The following is a 19,177-nucleotide window of genomic DNA, read 5'->3' on the forward strand; positions in this document are numbered from 1 at the left end:
TGAGTGTGTGTCGTTATTACATTAGTATGGGAAGATTCAAAGGAAATTTAAATAAACTGACTTCATTTTACTGTATTTTATTACCTGTTTGCGAAATATTGGAGGCTAGTACTAAGTTTCTCTCTAAAATTCAGATAAAATCACTTGTCACTTACACAATGATATCTAGTTTTATTTTATTTTATTTTATTTATTTTATTTTCACCCTAAAATACAACTAAGTGTATTGATATGAGGGAGTTGCACATAAAACCTTGACCAGGTTTCTTAAACATTTCACAGAATTTTTACAGTCCATAAATCAAGTGTGTAGCTTAGTTAAAGAGTTTTGAAGCTAGGAACTGAGCTTAAAATTGGAAACTGCCATTTAAGGTTTTCCCTTCCCCTTTAGCCTTCCCTTTCAACCAGATTCTTTTATTTCAGTTGTTTTCACACTGTTAAGTGTTCTGTGGAAGGTATCTTGGTGAGCCAGGACTGGAGTGAGGGTCACAGGCGGGACGGGGCTGTGAGGAGGCCGAAAAGAGACCTAGTTTCCCAGTTCTCCTTGAATCCCAGGTATTTCTTCTTTGGGTATTCTATACATTTGGCGTCCATGTAAGGTTTTGAGGAGACAGTGCTGGTTAAAAAACAAAAGGGTCTGAACTATTGCTGTATATCTCATGGATCAGTTTTGAGGAAGGAGGCCAGCTCATAGTAGGCTGCAAGCTGCAGTTCTTGTGACCAGAGGTGGGGCCCGTTTGACCCGTAAATTTGTATCCAGTAAGGGCTGATCTCTAGCTTTATTGGTGTTCTATTACCCACCTGTGTTGGGTTGATAGTAACTGACTTTATTTTTAAAGTATTACAAGTTAAACTTCACTAAAACCACATCAGAAAACTAGGATGTCACAAAGGATTGGTTATGATAAAAGGGAAAACATGGACCAATTATTTTACATACATCTGAGTGTCTGTTGTACTCAGGACTCACCATTGCTGGAAATTAAAACAAAACAACTTCAAAACAACACCATACAGCATAGATTTCTCGTTATGTAAGCCATTGTTGGAAAAAGGTTTGGATGACCTTGAGCTAAGATCTTTCCTTTTGCATGTCCATTCCATTTGTAGCTTTATTTACTTCAGATGTCTGAGTTGGAAGGAGAGCTCAGAGACATCTCATAAGCCAGGGGTGCAGATCAGAATTACTTGTAAAACAAAGAACATTCATACAGTGAAATGCATTACAGCAATAGAAAGAATGAAGGTCTTTATGAACTCATGAAAATGATTGTTAAGATGTGTTAAGATCTTATGTAATGAGAGCAAAATATTGGACAGTTACATATCCACCATGGTTCCATTTATGTAGGGGGCAAAGTGTGCTTAGGCATTCGTAAAGCAGACTCCGGAAACTACTAACTTTGGTTGCCTTCTGGGGAGAGAACTGAGTAGAGGCTGGGGACAGGGGTGAGAAGGAGATTTTCCCTGCTTTATTCTATGGTACTTTGAGAAACTCTGGGATCATGCATATAATATATATTCCCCAAAACAAAACCAGAACAACCTCCCCTGTCCCTGGCTGCCTTTTCCCCTTCTGCTGGTAAGTGCAGGTGTATAGGAGAGTGCTGCCAGGTGGTCTTGAGGGTGGTTTTATCATACATCTCAGCTCCTCAGAGTAGCTCACTCCCTGTGAGAAAGCATCACAGGAAACACTAGCTTCTCCCTTTTTTGCCATTGATGATTGTGATATAGAGAAATTTTTAACTTCTCTGTGCTTTCAGATTCCTTACCTGTAAAAAATCAGTGTTAGTTGGGTAAACCTGAAAACCTCCCGATTCTTAGATTTTCTAACTTTCGTGCCTTGGACCTTGGCGGAAGCAGGTAGGAAGCAGTCAGCTGGCTCTTGCTGTCTTCTGACCCATTCTGATGATTAAGGAGCATGAATGTATTTTTAAAAATTAAGAAAGTGTAAGAGGGGAATGTTTTTAAAATTTGAGGTAGAAAAGGTCTTCGGAAAGATGAAACAAGTTGGGAAGGCCAAAAGAAAATGTTTGTACCATGACGGTCACACACATGGCCAGCAGAACCCCATGGCCTCCGTCACCTTCTCCCTCACTCTTCCTCTGCCTCCTCGCTTTGCCTTAGGGTTTCTCTTTAGTTTCTCTCCACTGAATGCTCTTGTCTTTTCAAGGCTTGGGCTCAAAAGTCATCTTAGAATATAATGTGTTACCCAAACTGGAACAGTCTTGAGGGGGAAACGGAGCACGGTTAATAACTGCGCGGGGACAGTGGTTGTAAGTTGGGCGTCTCAGAGAATTGGGGCGTGTGGTCGTCCTCACTCTTTACCGGCCAGACATGTCTCCCTTCCCCTTCTCCAATCCTGTCTTATTTATAACACTGTATCATAGTGCTTGTGGTTACCTAGTGTCTGTGTCTCCTCAAAATAAGATGCTGGTCCCACTCTGTGCCCGCGTCTAGAGCTGTGTTGACATAGAGCGTACAGCTCAGTGGATGTTTGCTGCGTATATACATGACGTTTCTACCTTTAGCCTTACATTCTTGTGAAGATATGATAGACATACGTGAGAAATCAAGTGGTAGTGGTGTATACAAATTATACTTTTATAAAAGAAAATGTTCTCATTTAAAAGAACTTTTTTGTGTCATGTTGTAAGTAAAATTTTTCATTAGCTAAACTTTAAAAAAAATACTCATTTTTGACTGTGTCAGGTCTCGGTTGTGGCGTGCTCTCTCTGCAGTTGCAGCAGGTGGGCTCTCTATTTGAGGCATGTGGTCTTAGTTGCCCTGCAGCATGTAAGATCTTAGTTTCCTGTTTAGGGATCAAACCTGCTTCTCCTGCATTACAAGGAGGATTCTTTTTTTTTTTTTTTAGCAAGGAGGATTCTTAACCACTGGACCACCAAGAAAGTCCTTCATTAGTTAAACTTACAGTTTTCTAAGCTCTTGTATATTTAGGACGGCTTCTTGAGAAGCTGCCTCAAACATTCATCTTGGATGTGTCTATCGAATAACCAAATGAATTCCTACAAGCCGAGTTGCAGAGTTGCTGTGGTAGAGAATGTGCATATTTTCAGGGCTGATACTGCACAAATTGCTATTCTTCTTTAGAAAGCAATCTGTACCTAGTTTACCAACACATGTTGTGAAACAGTACATTTTCCTCCAAACCAACACTAGGCATTATTTTTTTAAAATATTTTGCCAATTTGTTTTACTTTTCTTGTCATTATTCATGTGGACTTCATTAATTTTATTTCTTTTGTTAATCCCATAATTCTATCATGTTTTCATGTTTTATATTTCTGTTGTGATCATTTTTTCCTGTATATATATCTCAGTGTATCTAAGCAGCCACTAATCTACTTTCTGTCACTATAGATTTCGCTGTTATGGACTTTCATATGAAAGGAATCACAGTCATTTATGATTGGTGTCTTATACTTAGCATTGTGTTTCAGTTTGTTCAAGCTATAGCATGTATCATGCTTTGTTTTTTCGTGGCAGAATAATAATCCCTTTTGTGAATATACACGATTTTATCTATCAGTTCCTCATTAGTTGATGGACGTGACATTTAGAGTATTCCAAGGTTTATGTAGTTATTTTAGGACTTAAGTTGAGATCTTGTGATACTAAGATGTAAAAACCTACTCTACTTGTATTAAACAAAGAGGACTCACTGTGAGACTATGTAGGCAGTTGAACAGGAATCCGGGGAGAAGGAAAGCAGCACAGTACCTCCTCCTGGGAGCTGATTCTGGAGCACAGTGTCAGAGGCAGTTCCTGGTGTGTCTCAGGAGCACCCCTGCTCTCTGCATCCTGTTCTGGCCCGTGTCTAGGCTGCTCCTCTCTAACTGACGCATCCTTTGGCTCATCTTCACTCCCACTCTGACCACTTTGCAATAACTGACCTTCTCAGTTCAGATACCTGGAGGGGAATCTGACTGGTACAACCCTGGCCCCATAGAGTAGTTCACTTGACATTAACATTGGGTTGAAGCCACACTTTGACAGGGCCAGGGTCTTTGGAAGGAGTGCAGGGACCTGGCATGACCCACCTCTGTAGCTCTGTTAGTCAATCTGAAGATGACCTAATTCACTAGGCCAGTGATCATCACACTTGTTGGTCTCAAGACTCCTTTTACAGCTGTAAAGATTACTTGCGACTCCAAAGAGCTTTTGCTTATGTGGATTATATATGTTGACATTTACCATATTAGCTATTAAAATGGGGAAATTCAAAAGATATTTATTTAAAAATAATATAAGCCCAAATGTTAATGTATTTTCCAAAATAAAACAAAGTTTGAGAAGAGTGACATTGTTTTACATTTTTGCAGACTTCTTCAGTATCTGAAAAGAAGATCACTTGATTCTCATTTCTTCTGTGTTTTAGTCCTGTGATACGTTGTTTTGACGGAAGCTTATGAAAAACAGCTAGCCTCATATAGATATGTATTTGGAAAAGGGAAGGGTATTTTAATAGCCTTTTAAGATAACTGTGGGTATTCTTTGATATCATACCCAAACCAGACAAGTGGTAAGGTTTTGAAGGTTAGTTACTGTGTAGAGTTTGAAACCGTATCAGTAAACCTTTCATATTATGTCACATTAAACATTTATTGGTTTGTCTTGCAGCTTACTGTGGTAAAGTGTTCTGACTTTAAATGTTTTATTTATGCATAATCTTGTAATTCTATATTGGTCATTTGGAAAATATTGATTCATTGAGTTACGCAGATCTTTGAATTTCATTGTGTAATATCAAAACCTCAACACTTGTTAATATCACCACCAATCTTGGTGGAAAAGTCTTTAAATGTGGGGAAGCTGTCAGGCTAATGGTGGCAGATACAGGTTTTTTGGAAATCCTAATTTTAAAAAAATTGGCAATAGTTTTCTTGAAGTGGTAGGCTCTCTTTTTTCTTCCTTGAAAGCTTTTCTATCCCTAGTGTCTTCTTAGGCTGTCATTTTGGGGCCGAATTATTGAATAAAGACAATATTTCCTCTGCACAAACACTTAACCTTATAACTATTCCTGAATCCTTTTAATAATTGACTTTTTACAGTTTTACAGCCATAGATTTTGTTTTTGTAATGTTTAATATTTGTATCTCAGATAATTATTGAAAGGAAGGTATTTACTGAGCTGCTGCTGTGTGCTGGCTCCTGAGCTAAGATTTTGTGTTCACTTTATGTAGCTACTGGTTTTATTTGTGATATGTTAAAGAACCTTCTTTTCAGTAAAGAGGAAAAGACCCAAGTCCTGTAACTTCTGTTAAGCTGAGTAAGTATTAATAAATGGGATAAAGCTTTTACTGATAATAGTGGTTTTGTTTATGTAGCTATGGTTGTAATTTATTAGAATCACCCTTGGTGCGTTAGTTCTTATCATTTCTGTTTTTTTCCCATCCTGTACAGGTGATTTCCTAGAAGCATGATTGTTTGTTGCACTTGATCTCACAACCTGGTGAGGACATCCTTACTGATAATGTCAAGTTCAGGTTATCCTCCCAACCAAGGAGCATTCAGCACAGAACAAAGTCGGTATCCTCCCCACTCTGTTCAGTACACCTTTCCCAGCACCCGTCACCAGCAGGTAAGGAATAGATATTATGCAAATTGCATATGTATTCTATGTTTCTATTTTTCCTATGTAATATATTTGTTGATCAGAAACCAAACACAATTATATGTATGTGTGTGTGTGTGTATATATATTTAGTGGCAGGAACCATTCTCAAAGGTTAAGGATTAATTATATTTATCTTCTTACTGTGGCTGTATGCCAGATTGAGGAGTTGGCCATGTCTCTGCTTCTGATGGTGGGAGTTGTTGATAGAGTGTCAATGACCTAGAGTTTCTAAGTTAAGACCTATGTTTATGCGCCAGGTTCTGGTTGAGCATTAAGCTGGATGGAAGACTTGGTGTCTTGAGTGAGAGCTAGGTCTCGAGTTTAGATTTTCTGTATGTGTGTTTATGTAGCTACTGGTATTATTTGTGACCTAGTAAAGAACCTACCTTTTTGAGAGATTTGATGGTAGGAAGACGAGTTTGTGTGATTGTTTTACCTTGTGAAAAAGAGATGAAATTACCAGCTTGGAGCAGGCCAGCGCCATGGGTGTAAGCTTTGAAAAAAGATGGGAAGAGATGAAATGGTCATTAGTTTCATGTTTTTTGTAGATGCCCTTTTTGGTTGAAGAAGTCACTGTCTACTCTTCACTAAGGTTCTTTTTTTTGTTTTCACTGAGGTTCTTAACCGTGATTAGGTGTTGACTTTTGGTTGTGTGTCTTTTCTGTCTCAGTGCTGTTCATTTGATCACTGATTTCCTAGCTTATTGTTGCTGCTGGTGTTTTTAAAACAACTTTGGGTTTAGTTTATATATAATAACATTTCATTGTATGTGTACATTTTGACAGCTTCATACACTTATAAGACTACCACCAAAATGAAGAGCGCATTTCTGCCACCCCCGGAAGTTCCCTTATTCCCTGTCCAACTCAGGCCCCCTCCCCCACCTCCTATAGACTTCAGCTCCCAGGATACCCATCTGCTTCCCATCACAACAGATTCCCTTTGTCTTGAATTTCACGTGAACACATTTGTCAGTGGTTTCTTTTCTGTCTCATATTTTTTAAATATATCTGTGTTTTGGCACATCTTGGTAATGTCTTTTTATTGCTGGATATGGATATACCACAATTTGTGTATGTATCCAGTCACTTAGTTTTCAGTGTACAGGTCATGAACCTTTTTTGTCACATTTATTCCTAAATATTTAGTATTTTTGATGGATTGTAACTGGTACTGCTTTTGAATTTGTTTTCAGTTCACTGCTGCTATGTATATTAATCTTGTATCCTGCAAAATTACTTGTTACTTCCTGCTTTTTTATGAATGCCCCAGGATTAACTGTGTAGATGATACTGTAACCTGAGAATAAAGACAGCTTTGCTTTTCTGTTTCCACACTAGTTGTCTGTTCTTCTTCTTACTTATTGCACTGGCTTGAACCCCCCTCCCCCTCCCCGCCCCAGTCCCAAGTTGAGTAGAAGGTGAGAGTGGATGTTCTTGCCTGGTTTCTGATCTTAAGAGGAGAGCATTCAGCCTGTTAGGAGTGTTAGCTTGGGAAATGTTTCCTCCCCCTGTATTTTCTTTTTTTAAAAAAGCTAAAAATAATTTTATCTGTTTATTTTTGGCTGTGCTGGGCCTTTGATGCTGCTAGTTGTGGCAAGTGGGAGCTATTTTCTAGTTGTGGTGAACAGGCTTCTCATTGCAGTAGGTTTTTTGGTTGTGGAAGCATGGGCTCTAGGGCGCGAGGTCTCAGTAGTTGTAGTTCCCAGACTCTAGAGCACAGGCTCAATAGTTGTGGTACATGGGCTTCAGTTGCTCTGGGGCATGTGGGATCTTCCCAGACCAGGGATCGAACCTGTGTCTCCTACATATTGGCAGATGGTTTCCTTGCCACTGAGCCACCAGGGAAACCCTATCCTCCAGTTGTGAACTTTTCTCTTCTGGGGTATCTACTAAATGTCTTGTGTATTCAGTGAGGTTTCTTGTCTCTGGCTGGAGGAAATTCAAATGAGCTCTGGCCCTGGGTAGGGCTTCCTTGGTGGCTTGTTGGTAAAGAATCTACCTGCAATGTAGGAGACCTTGGTTTGATCCCTGAGTTGGGAAGATCTCCTGGAGAAGGAAACGGCTACCCACTCCAGTATTCTGGCCTGGAGAATTCCATGGACAGAGGAGCCTGGCAGGCCACAGTCTGTGGGGTTGCAAAGAGTCGGACAGGACTGAGTGACTTTCACTTTCACTGGCCCTATGGGAGCTCTGGGAATTGCTTGTTTTATCATTCCAATAGTTCTTTCTTCGGAAGTTGTTCTTGGTCCAGCCTTTTAAAGATAGGACTGTGCTCTCCTTATGCATTACAGATTGGAATTCAGCCAAGCACTTAAGGGAACCCAAATTCATATTTCAGGAAATCATTCTCTAACTCCCTTGGTGATTTGGTTCCAGATTTGTTTTCCTCTGAACTTGGAGTATATATTTGTCTGTTTCGTTCTATTCAGTGTTGCTGATGAGAAGTCTTTTTTTTTTTTATTATGATCCTTTACTTCGTAGGAAACCAAGTTTTTCTGTCTTATGACTGATAGTTTTCTATCGTTGGTTTTCTAAAATTCTGATATGTCCTGTATGGTTTAATGTTTAAAATATGTTCAACTTTTCTCTTAGGCCCTTTGAAACCTGAGGAGAAGACTGAGTCCTCTCTAACTTCTGAGAAATGCTGCTTTTTTATTTCTTAGAATATTGCCTCTCACCTGTGGATGGATATTGAATGTTAGAGCCTTTACTGTAGCTGAGATTTCTAACTTTTCTCCTGTAATTCCTATATATTTGTACTCTACTGTGTTCTGAGAGAATTCCTTAGTGCTGTCTTCTCTTGTATTTGCCCTTTACATGTGTCTGTTCAAAAAATAGGAAGATAAATATAAAAACACCCACCTAGAATGATGGAAACTGTTTCTCTTAACTAACATGCTGATCCTCTGGACCTCTGTTTCTTCACTTGTGACTGTACATGGATTTAACTAGATGGCGTCTGTGACCCTTCCAGCTTAAAGATAAAGACCATTACAGTATACTAACACATATATATGGACTTTAGAAAGATGGTAACGATAACCCTATATGCAAAACAGAAAAAGAGACTCAGATGTATAGAACAGACTTGTGGACTCTGGGAGAAGGCGAGGGTGGGATGTTTCAAGAGAACAGCATTGAAACATGTATATTATCTAGGGTGAAACAGATCACCAGCCCAGGTTGGGTGCATGAGACAAGTGCTCGGGCCTGGTGCACTGGGAAAACCCAGAGGGATCTGGTGGAGAGGGAGGTGGGAGGGGGGACCGGGATGGGGAATACATGTAAATCCATGGCTAATTCATTTCAATGTATGACAAAAACTACTGTAATGATGTAAAGTAATTAGCCTCCAACTAATAAAAATAAATGGAAAAAAATAAATAAATAAATTTAAGATAGGAATGCTTTTTAGGATTTCATATTGCACACATGGGTTTGAGATCCTATTAAGTAAATAGTACAGATTAGGAGTTACTGTGATTTGTTATTAAATAAATAACAAATAATAAATCAAACACAGGTTGAACACGAAATTTCATTTTTAATTCTTTTGAATGATACACAATTAATGTTGGTTGTTTTAGGTTATGGGAGAGAATTAGATCAGTGAAGCATTGAAATCACCATTGCTGCTGCTTCACATGCTTATTGGACCATAGCTGCCTTTGTACATTTGCCCTTGGTTTGGTTGCATGATGCTTTTTCTTGTTGACTAATAATTAATGTGTGACTATTTTACTACCAGGAATTTGCGGTCCCTGATTACCGTTCTTCTCATCTTGAAGTCAGTCAGGCATCACAGCTCTTGCAGCAGCAGCAGCAGCAGCAGCTTCGCAGGAGGCCTTCCCTACTTTCAGAGTTTCACCCGGGTTCTGACAGGTAACAGGTTCTCTTTTGTGTTTCCACCCAGGACTGAACTTGGGGAGTATGTGGAAACCACACGTGTGTCATTTATCTTATTACTTTCAATTCAGTGTTATATTTAGTCTTAATAGTCTTACTAACCAAGCTGTGATCAGTCATTTACAGTTGTATTTTGAGCGCTTTTATATTTGTTGACCTTTTGGAGTAGTTGTCCATAATAGTTTATAAACTCTTAAAACCTTGTTTCTGGAGCTCAGAGTCAATGCTGTGCAGAGGGCAGTCCGATAGACCTAGATTTGAATCCTGGTCAGCTCTTGGGGCCTTGGTCACATTGTATAAGCTGGTGTTCTCAATTCACCCTACATATTAGGAGCACCTGGGGAGATTTAAGAGCTTGATACCCAATCTCATCTCAGAATAATTAAATTAGTCTCTGGGGTTAGGCCCACATCTTTCTTATTTACAGCCAGGGTTGCCAGTCAGTGCTTTAGACTCCTCAGACCTTCGTTTTCTACCTGTAAAAATGAGGATAACAAGGCATTGTCTGCAAAGGATAGTGGGTATTTTGTCAGCTAATGTTGGTCTCGTCCATATCAGATACTCATTCTCTCCAGTGTCCTTACTGTCTCTGCGGTCTTTTACTCAATTCCGCGCCTCCTTGCCCCGTCTTTTTTTTCCCATTCTCACTCTTAATCTAAAGTATTTTGAAATATAATAACTGCCTTTAGTAAATCACCTTTCTTGAGTCCTTGTTTTAGCAGTTTTATAAAGAACCTGATTTCCTATTTTAAAAAGTATGTTTATTGTTTAGATTTTAAAATGATAAAAAGTTTGAAATTATTCAACCATGTTTCAAATCATTGTAAAATACATTTCTTGGTGAAGATTATGGAGAGAAATCGCATCACTCTCCTCTGCTGTCTAGCAAATATATGAAGATAGTTTAAGAAAGGGCTAAAAATGCACCCTGCACATAAAGAAGGAAAGGATACAGCCACTGCCATAAACTTGGAAGAGTGGCATTCAAGGAAGGAATGAGAAGAATCTTTCTCAACTTGGCCTCCTAATTCCTGCTTCTACTGTCAAAGAAGCAGTGTTGAAGAAAGAAAGGTTAGTACAGTCCTAAGATTTCTCATGATTGCCCCTGATTTGGGAAAATGCAAGTGGAAGTGGTGAACAGTTGACTTAGGAATCCTCATTATGCCGTCCCGCAGTAAGGACAGTTATAGGTGCCACTTTGCAAAGTGCTGAGCCAGAACCCTCAGAACTGGTTTACATGGGTGACTGGTGGAGCCATGGCTAAGGACTACAGCTCCAGTTGAGTTTTCCCCTGACTCGTCCCATTTCTCTTGTTTCCTCAGGCTGTAGAGAATTACATAGAAAGCCATATCCAGTCCTCCATCTGTAGATAAACACATACTAGGCAAGGTGGGGATGGGCAAGGAAACCCGCCCACCACCCCTGCCCCGCCATTCTGCACCACAGAGCGAATCTGTGTAAGGCTGCTCATAGTCTGCCTGAGCAGGAGGGTAAAGGATGCCATGAACCAGGAAAGCATACTCCTGGAAAGGAAGACTCAAGCAATGCACTGTTCCAAAAACAAAGACCCCTGTGTGTAAAGAAGATGAAAAACAACATGCCCCATGAATGCTGTGCACTTAACTTAAAATTTATAATGAAGTGTTTAAAAACAAAATAAGACAGCCGTATCAGATAAAGCGAAAGACTGGACATTCCTTTGCCCCCAGGGCCACATTTTAAATTCTGTATATAAAGTGAGAAGGAACAAGGGATAAGATAGGTGTGGCTGAGAGTCAGACCTTTGTTCTGGAAGAAAGGTCTGGAGATGATCAGAGTCAAGGCAGAAGAAAGGGACAGAGAGATCAAAGCAATTAGAAAGAGGTGGATAAATACAGAGGGCAAATTGAAATCATCCAGCATGTCATAAGAGCGTGTTTCCTAGGTGGAGAACCTAGTAAGGGAAAGGAAATGATACTCATAATTTAAAAACAAACAAACAAACAAACACCTTTTTTCCCCTTTAACATGAGGGAAGAAATCTGTGGGTTGATAGGACATATCTTGCTCCAGGAGAAATTTACAAAGGATGATCAATACTGAGACAGATCCTGGTTGAGTTATTATTAAAGTTTAAGGGTAAGTAAAAGAATCAGGCATCTAGCATGCAGAACAAGTCCTCAATAAGAGAAAAGAATCTGATAGCAATAGCTACAAAGTTCTGAGGAGAGGAAATTGAGATCCAAAAATATTATATCAGACATGTTTAAAAGCAATAGGCAGACATTTTTAGATGTGCAAACACTGAGTATTTAAAGCTTCTTGAAGAATTTCTCAGAGATGCAATCCAGTTGAATAAGGAATGGAAGCCATGGTCAAAGGGTTACAGTAGCCATAAACGTATTCAAGTGCAGGTATGAGACATCTCAAGGAATCATGGAATCATGGTTCCTCAGCGGATGCTAGTACTAAATCTTGACGAAGTAAAATAATGTAAGTGTCCCAAATCAGAGATACAATAAGTATTGGGAGAATGTTTAAAGCTATGCATTTGAAAAATGTGCTTGGAGTGATTTGATGACTTCTGAAAAGGAATATAGGTTAAAAAAAAAATTCTTCTTCTCAGTGCTTTTCATAATTATTTTCCTTACCCTTTTCACTTTCACCCTTTTGAAAGAATTTTTAAGGAACTGATTTCTTGGAGTAAAGGAGTGTTTAACTGGAATGTAGTAATTCCTTCCATTTTTAAGCCTTATTTCATTTTTTTCTCATATATGTATCTGTATAAAAATAAGCCAAATATTCTTTTTTTTTAATATTCTGTATTTAAAAAATACTCTATGTGATTCTTCTGTTTTATTTTTGCCTGTATGTCCATACATCCGTATGTAGAAATAAATGATGTCTGGTAATGAAACTCACCCCTGATTATAGCTGTTACTATGTGGTGGGGTTTGGGGTGATTTGCTTACTTAGTTCTGTTAATATATTCCTGGAATTTTTTTGTTAGCCAATGTTTATTATTTTATAAACACAGCACTCACAAAAAGAGTTATTTCTGTGTGAATATCATTCATCATGTTTTCTAGATGTCATTGGAAAAATTAGCCCAGAAGGAAATGGCAATCCACTCCAGTATTCTTACCTAGAGAATCCCGTGGACAGGGAAGCCTGGTGGGCTACAGTCTATGGGGTCGCAAAGAGTCGGACACGACTGAGCGACTAACACACAACATCTAGAGTATTTGGATGTTTAATTAAGTGGTACAGAACAACTGAGGTAGTTTCAGATACTATAAAAGATTCTCTGAAATTCAGATAATTGGTTTTCCCTTGAGCAACAAAAGAGGTCAACTCATATTTATACATTTTTAAATTTAAGTGAAATTAATTTTGTTTTGGACAAGAGTCTCCCTCAGCTGGGAATAAACACAATAAATTATAATTCTGATTGATCTTCATGGGCCAGTATTTTAAATAACAATGAACTTTATATTACCCCTAAATGAAGGTTTATTACAATAAAAAATCCATTTGATAAATTTGCTTTAAAACTATTTAAAGATGGTACTAAGAGATGATGAAAGTCAGTAAAATGTAGGAAATTTTAAATTTAAGAGTCTGCACAGGTATTTTAGTGTGAAATCTGGTGGGATTTTTATTTTTTTGGTTGTTTTGGAAGTACTACATTTTATTTTTCTATTCATCAGTTGATAGCTATTAGAGTTGTTTGCACTTTGTGACTTTTGTGAATAATATTACTGTGAACATCCAAGCACAGATTTTTCTGTGGCTGTGTATATACCCCTTTATACTCCACCTGCATGCTTTGTGACCCCATGGACTGTAGCCCGCCAGCCTCCTCTGTCCATGGGATTCTCCAGGCAAGAATCCTGGGTGGATAGGGGATCTTCCCCATCCAGGGATCAAACCCCTGTCTCCGTCATCTCCTGCAGTGGCAGGCAGGTTCTTTACCACCAGCGCCACCTGGGAAGCCCCACATGCCCCTTTTCTTGGTCACATACTGGGAGTGGGGCTGCTGGATTAAGTGCTGGTCCCTTTTGTTTGCTATTTGGGAAACTACCAGAATGTGTACAAAGTGGCCACGCCATCATACAGTATTAGAAAGGGAAATACTTTGTTAAAGATGCACATTTCATGCTTAACTCCCAATATAAAATTGTATTTGTTTTCACCAAGATTTTCATAGTTCATTTAAATTTTTTCTGAAATTTTAAATGGTAAATTATGTATTTATTTATGCATGAGTAGTTTTGTTGTAAAAAGAATTGGCAAGCTGAAATGGGGAATAGTTTGATTTCTTGATGGAGTGAGAGTTTTCAGTACTCTGTTTTTCTTAATTGTCCTGTGCCCTGGCTTCCTGGAGTTCTCCTCCAGCTGTGGGTACACCTCACCCTCTGGCTTTGGTCAGTCTCTCAGGCAGAGTGTCTGGAGGTAAAATGTGATCCTTGGAAGTTAGTTAGGTTTTGTGGATTGTGTCCTTAACAGGGGTGCCCAGTTGCGGGGACATAGCTAGGGGCCCCAGAGGGTGGCATTTCCTTATAGAAGTTCCACACAAAGTCTCCAAGCAGGCCAGCAGCAGCCCTGGTTCTCAGTGCTGCGTCCAGGGGCATGGCCTTTATCTGATTGCCCCTGGCTGCTCTGTGGAGGGTGGATTTGGGGTGGGTAGACTGAAGCAGAAAGAATGTGTCAGAGAGAGAGCTGGGGAGAAAGAATGTGGGCATCAGGCAGGATACTGCAGCCTTATCAAATGCATGATTTTCATATATCTCCTCCCATTCCGTGGGTTGTCTTTTCATTTTCATGGTAGTGTTCTTTGATGTACTAAAATTTTTTATTTTGATGAAGTCCAGTCATCTACATTTTTCTTTTGTTGCCTTGCCTTTGGTGTGATATCCAGGAATTCACTACCAAGTCCAAGGTCAGGAGATTTTTCCCTATATTTTGTTTCTAAGAGTTTTTAAGTTCTGGATTTTTAATCCATATGTGTCCACCTTCATTGTTGTATGTGTGGGAATTCCGTTCTTCAGGACCGTTTGTTGCAGAGATTGTCCTTGCCCTGTGGGAGGGTCTTGACAGCCTTAGTGAGGCTGACTGAGATGTGAGGGTTTATTTCTATGCTCTTAGTTGTATTCTGTTGGTCTGTAGGTCTGCCCTTCTGGCTGAACCATGCTCTTGATTATTGTATATTTGTAGTGAGTTTTGAAATTGCAAAGTGTGAGTTCTCCAACTTTATATATTTTTTCTACAATTGTTTTGGCTGTTTGCAGTCCCTTGAGATTCCACATGAATTTTTTTTTCCTGTACCACCTGTCTTGTGGGATCATAGTTCCCTGACCAGGAGTGCAGCCCAGGCCCATGACAGTGAAAACAGAGTCAACGACTGGACCACTAGGGAATTCCCATCTCCATGAATTTTATGATGGGTTTTTTTTTTTAATGTCTCAAAAAAACTCTGTTAGGATTTTGCTGGAAATTATGTTGAATGTGTACTTAGCTTTGTGTAGTATTGTTATCTTAACAATATTGTCTTTCAGTGCAGGAAAATGGGATGTCTTACTATTTAAATTTTCCTTAATTTCTTTCAGCAATGTTTTATGATTTTTCAGTGTGTAAGTCTTGGGCCTCCATGGTCTAATTCATTCCTGCTTTATTCTTTTGGATGCTATTATAAATGAAATTTTTTTTTGGAATTGTTTTCTTAATTTCATTTCCAGATTATTCATTGTCAATGTATAGAAATACAGCTGATTTTTACATGTCGATTTTTTTTATCTCATAATTTCACCCTATTCATTTATTAGCTGTAACATTTTTTGTGGTTTCTTGAGAGTTTTCCACATATGAGATCATGTCATTTGTGAATAGAAATACTTTACTTTTTCCTCTTCAATTTGGATGCTTCTTTTTCTTGCCTAATATTCTGATAAGAACTCCCAATATGATATTGAATACAAGTGACTAAAACTGTCATTCTTGTCTTATTCCTGAAACTTTGTAATGCAGTATTTTTTGTAATATCATTGTGAATTTTAAGGAGACAATGGGATCTTATGTCTTGAATGAGATTTCAAATTTTTGAAGTATTATAAAATTATCAACCTCAGAGTATGTTTTATCACCTATACTAAAAACAAAACCCCATGATTAACTTCAAAATGAAAGGTTGTTTTGTGAGATGTTCATTTAAACCTTGGCCACAAGTAAAATGTCACGTCTGGAAATACTTTGTAAATACTCTGTGCAGTATATCATGTAAGGAAATTGAAACCAGATTCCAGACCTTCAAGATACTTAGGTACTTGGGGAAATTAGACAGAATGCATGTTTTGGGGGTCAGAATTATGTGTTCAAAGCAATATTGCATTCCCACTCAAGAGACTTGTTTTTAAGTCTTGATAATACCTCACAACTCAAGGCATTTATCTTTCCATGTGGCAGTTGCTGAAAGTTTTTTTTTTTTCTGCTTGCTTTTACTATTGGTTGAAAAGGGTGGCTCTTCTCGTCTAGATTATATTAATTCAGTTGTTATGGCATGGGTTTAAAAATATTTATTTTATGGATATTCTTTAGCATCTTTTAAATTTTCTGCAAATTGCATCTTCTGTTGCATCTTTCGCTACTTTACTACCTCTACTCCTACCTCCCCTTTTCTAGTAGAAAAGAGGAAACTTTTCTATTAGAATCAGAACTTTAATAGGACTTAATAGTGAGGTATGTGTTCTCCTGGGGTGGTTTCACTCTGAAAGTAAGTGTAATTGCTCATTCATTCTAAGTCCAACCAGGGATATTAGCAGGATATTGTACATTACTTAAACATTTTCAAGTGATTCTTTTCTCTGTGTGTGTCAGGCCTCAAGAAAGAAGAACTGGATATGAGCAGTTTCACCCAGGCCCTTCCCCAGGGGATCATGATTCACTGGATTCCAAGAGACCACGTCTGGAGCAGCTTTCTGATTCCCATTTCCAGCGGGTCAGCGCTGCGGTCTTACCTTTAGTGCACACGCTGCCAGAAGGGTTGAGGTCTTCTGCAGATGCTAAGAAGGTAAATATTTGTTTTCTTACCCTGTGGAGTTGTCGGTCTGAAATGTGTATTTAGCCACATTCAGGCACAGTGCCTAAAAGACCAGTTATTCCATTCACCAAAGGTTAGTGCTGTGGGAAAGTAAAAATTTTGTTTAAACAAAACTAAAAAGCCACAGACTTAATACTCTGGACTTTAAAGTCAGTACTTTTGACTTTTTGGTAAATGAGAAACAATCTGAGGACTGCTGTAAAGAAAAATTGCTATTGAATGACTCTCAGGCATTTTGTACTGGCTTGCTGGGCTGTAAAATGTAGTCAGAGCTACTCAAGATTACCACAGTTCTGTTAAATTTAAATTGAATTTTAAATAATTCCCTTAAATTCAATTGCAGTTTATTAACTTATTACATGGGAGAAGACATATTTTAGGTAAGGTTTAACTATGCTTATAACTTTTGTGAAGAAAAATTTTTATTCTGTTAGTAATAACTACTTTTAATATGAGCTATAATCTCATGATGGGCTTCCAAACAATAGCTCAGTGGTAAAGAATCCTTCTAATACAGGAGACGCCAGTTCAACCTCTGGGTTGGGAAAAGATCCCCTGCTAAAGGAAATGGCAACCCACTCCAGGATTCTTGCCTGGGAAATGCTATGGGCAGAGGAGCCTCGTAGGCTATAGTTCATGAGGTTGCAAAAGAGTTGGACACGACTGAGTGGCTAAACAACAGCAATCAGTTCAGTTCAGTTCAGTCGCTCAGTCGTGTCCAACTCTTTGTGACCCCATGAACCGCAGCATGCCAGGCCTCCCTGTCCATCACCAACTCCGAGTCCACCCAAACCCATGTCCATTGAGTCGGTGATGCCATCCAACCATCTCATCCTCTGTTGTCCCCTTCTCCTCCTGCCCTCAATCTTTCCTGGCATCAGGGTCTTTTCAAGTGAGTCAGCTCTTCGCATCAGGTGGCCAAAGTACTGGAGTTTCAGCTTCAACATCAGTCCTTCCTATGATCTCATGATATTTCAAACAATATGTGTTTTGGGTTTATGAGAAGGTTCTATTAAGATCATACCTCTTTTCCTTTTTTGTTTATTGTTACTTGCCTTTCTTTGGTGACGTGCATGTTTCTGTATTATACTTTTATTTTGTTCCTCAGTTTATCATATTTAACTGTTTTGCTTGTCATTAGATCTTCAGATCAGGAATTACCTGGCACTTAGTAGGTATAGAATAAATATTTGTTTTAGAAAGAATAAACTAATTCTGTAAAATACTTTTTTAACAGAAAGTATTAACCCTTTTACTATCATATATTAATATCTCTTTATCTTTGCTTTTTTGTTCTTAAATCTTTTTCCAAAAAAGTTTGTTTATCTTTAGGGCTAGTGGCACTTTCCACCCTGATATCAGATAACTAAATACCCACACATTTTCTTTGAGTTTTTATGGAGTGAACAGTGATTTAAATAAAAGACAGTAAATATGTTTGCACTTTCTTCTCAAATAGATCAACTGGAAAAAAAAAAAAGGTAGGTGTATGTATATGTATACAGAGAGATAAAGCAAATATAGCAAAATGTTACAATTGGTGAAGCTAGATGAAGGGTAATTGAATCCATTACACTAGTCTCTGAACTCTTATGTAAATTTGAAATTTTAAAAATAGTAAGTTGGGTGGGTAAAACTCTTTGTGATGAGCTAGAAATGAACTAAGCTCCTAGGAATATTGAGACCCACTTCACCATGTGAAATATCTGTATTATAGTCTGTGAGTTTATAAGGAATGTTTGCAGCCTTTAATAAAGAAGGAAAGAGAGGTGAATAAAGGTCTTCTTGCAAGGCTGAATAAATGAACACAAATGTAATTTATAGCTATAAATTTTTTTTGGCAGAGAGAGAGCTTAAAACTTCATCCATTTATATTAGAGTATAGCTGATTTCCATTTTATAGTAGAGAAGATGGATGTTAAGAAAAACTAAGTGACCTAGGCATTGTTTCCTGAGTTGAAATGAAAACCCATGCATGACCTCTGATTCCTAGTCCTGCTTCTTTCCCCACTAAGCTGTAAGTCATGACTTTCCTTTTTTTTTTTTTAGAAGTTGGGACTTTGAAAGGGTTAGCATTTGTTAGTTTTTTTCTTCGCTTAGAGAAGAGTGAAATTGGATAAGCTTGAAGGAAAAGTTTGTCTCACCAGTTTGTCATTAATAATTGTGCATATTTTATTGTGCTTACTTTGTGCATTGTGTATGACTTTATTTTTGCTTAAATACGTTCTGAGGTTCATTTTATGTCATTAAGTTTACAGTTGTATTTTCGGTCATATTCCATGTATGGATATAAAATAACTTACTTGTCACACATGTAGGTTACCTGCTTGTTCATTAGAATAATGACATATTTTTCTTAGCTTGATTTTTTATTTGTTTGTTTCTTTTTTGTGTGCGGCTTGTGGGATCTTAGTTCCCCAACCGGGAAATCAAATCTGTACCCTCAGCAGAAAGTGTGGAGGCCTAACCACTGGACCACCAGGGAATTCCCTAGGTTCATTTTTTTGGTTTACATTCTTATTTACTTCCTTAAGGTAAATTCCTGTTAGTGTATTT

General features: G+C 38.3%; 1 protein-coding gene across 21 annotated transcripts in view; it reads left to right on the forward strand.

The window, feature by feature from the left end:
* The window catches only part of NCOR1 (nuclear receptor corepressor 1), a 120,644-nt gene that overhangs the window by 11,398 nt on the left and 90,069 nt on the right, over positions 1-19,177 (forward strand). For all 21 annotated transcript variants that reach the window (XM_070479155.1, XM_070479154.1, XM_070479153.1 and 18 more), the window contains exons 2-4: positions 5,425-5,602; positions 9,389-9,522; positions 16,399-16,591. In XM_070479155.1, coding sequence (XP_070335256.1) covers positions 5,495-5,602; positions 9,389-9,522; positions 16,399-16,591 — 435 coding nt within the window. In that variant the 5' untranslated portion in view covers positions 5,425-5,494. The remainder of the gene's footprint in view (positions 1-5,424; positions 5,603-9,388; positions 9,523-16,398; positions 16,592-19,177) is intronic.

The sequence above is a fragment of the Odocoileus virginianus genome, chromosome 17 (assembly GCF_023699985.2).
Source record: "Odocoileus virginianus isolate 20LAN1187 ecotype Illinois chromosome 17, Ovbor_1.2, whole genome shotgun sequence".
NCBI lineage: Eukaryota > Metazoa > Chordata > Mammalia > Artiodactyla > Cervidae > Odocoileus > Odocoileus virginianus.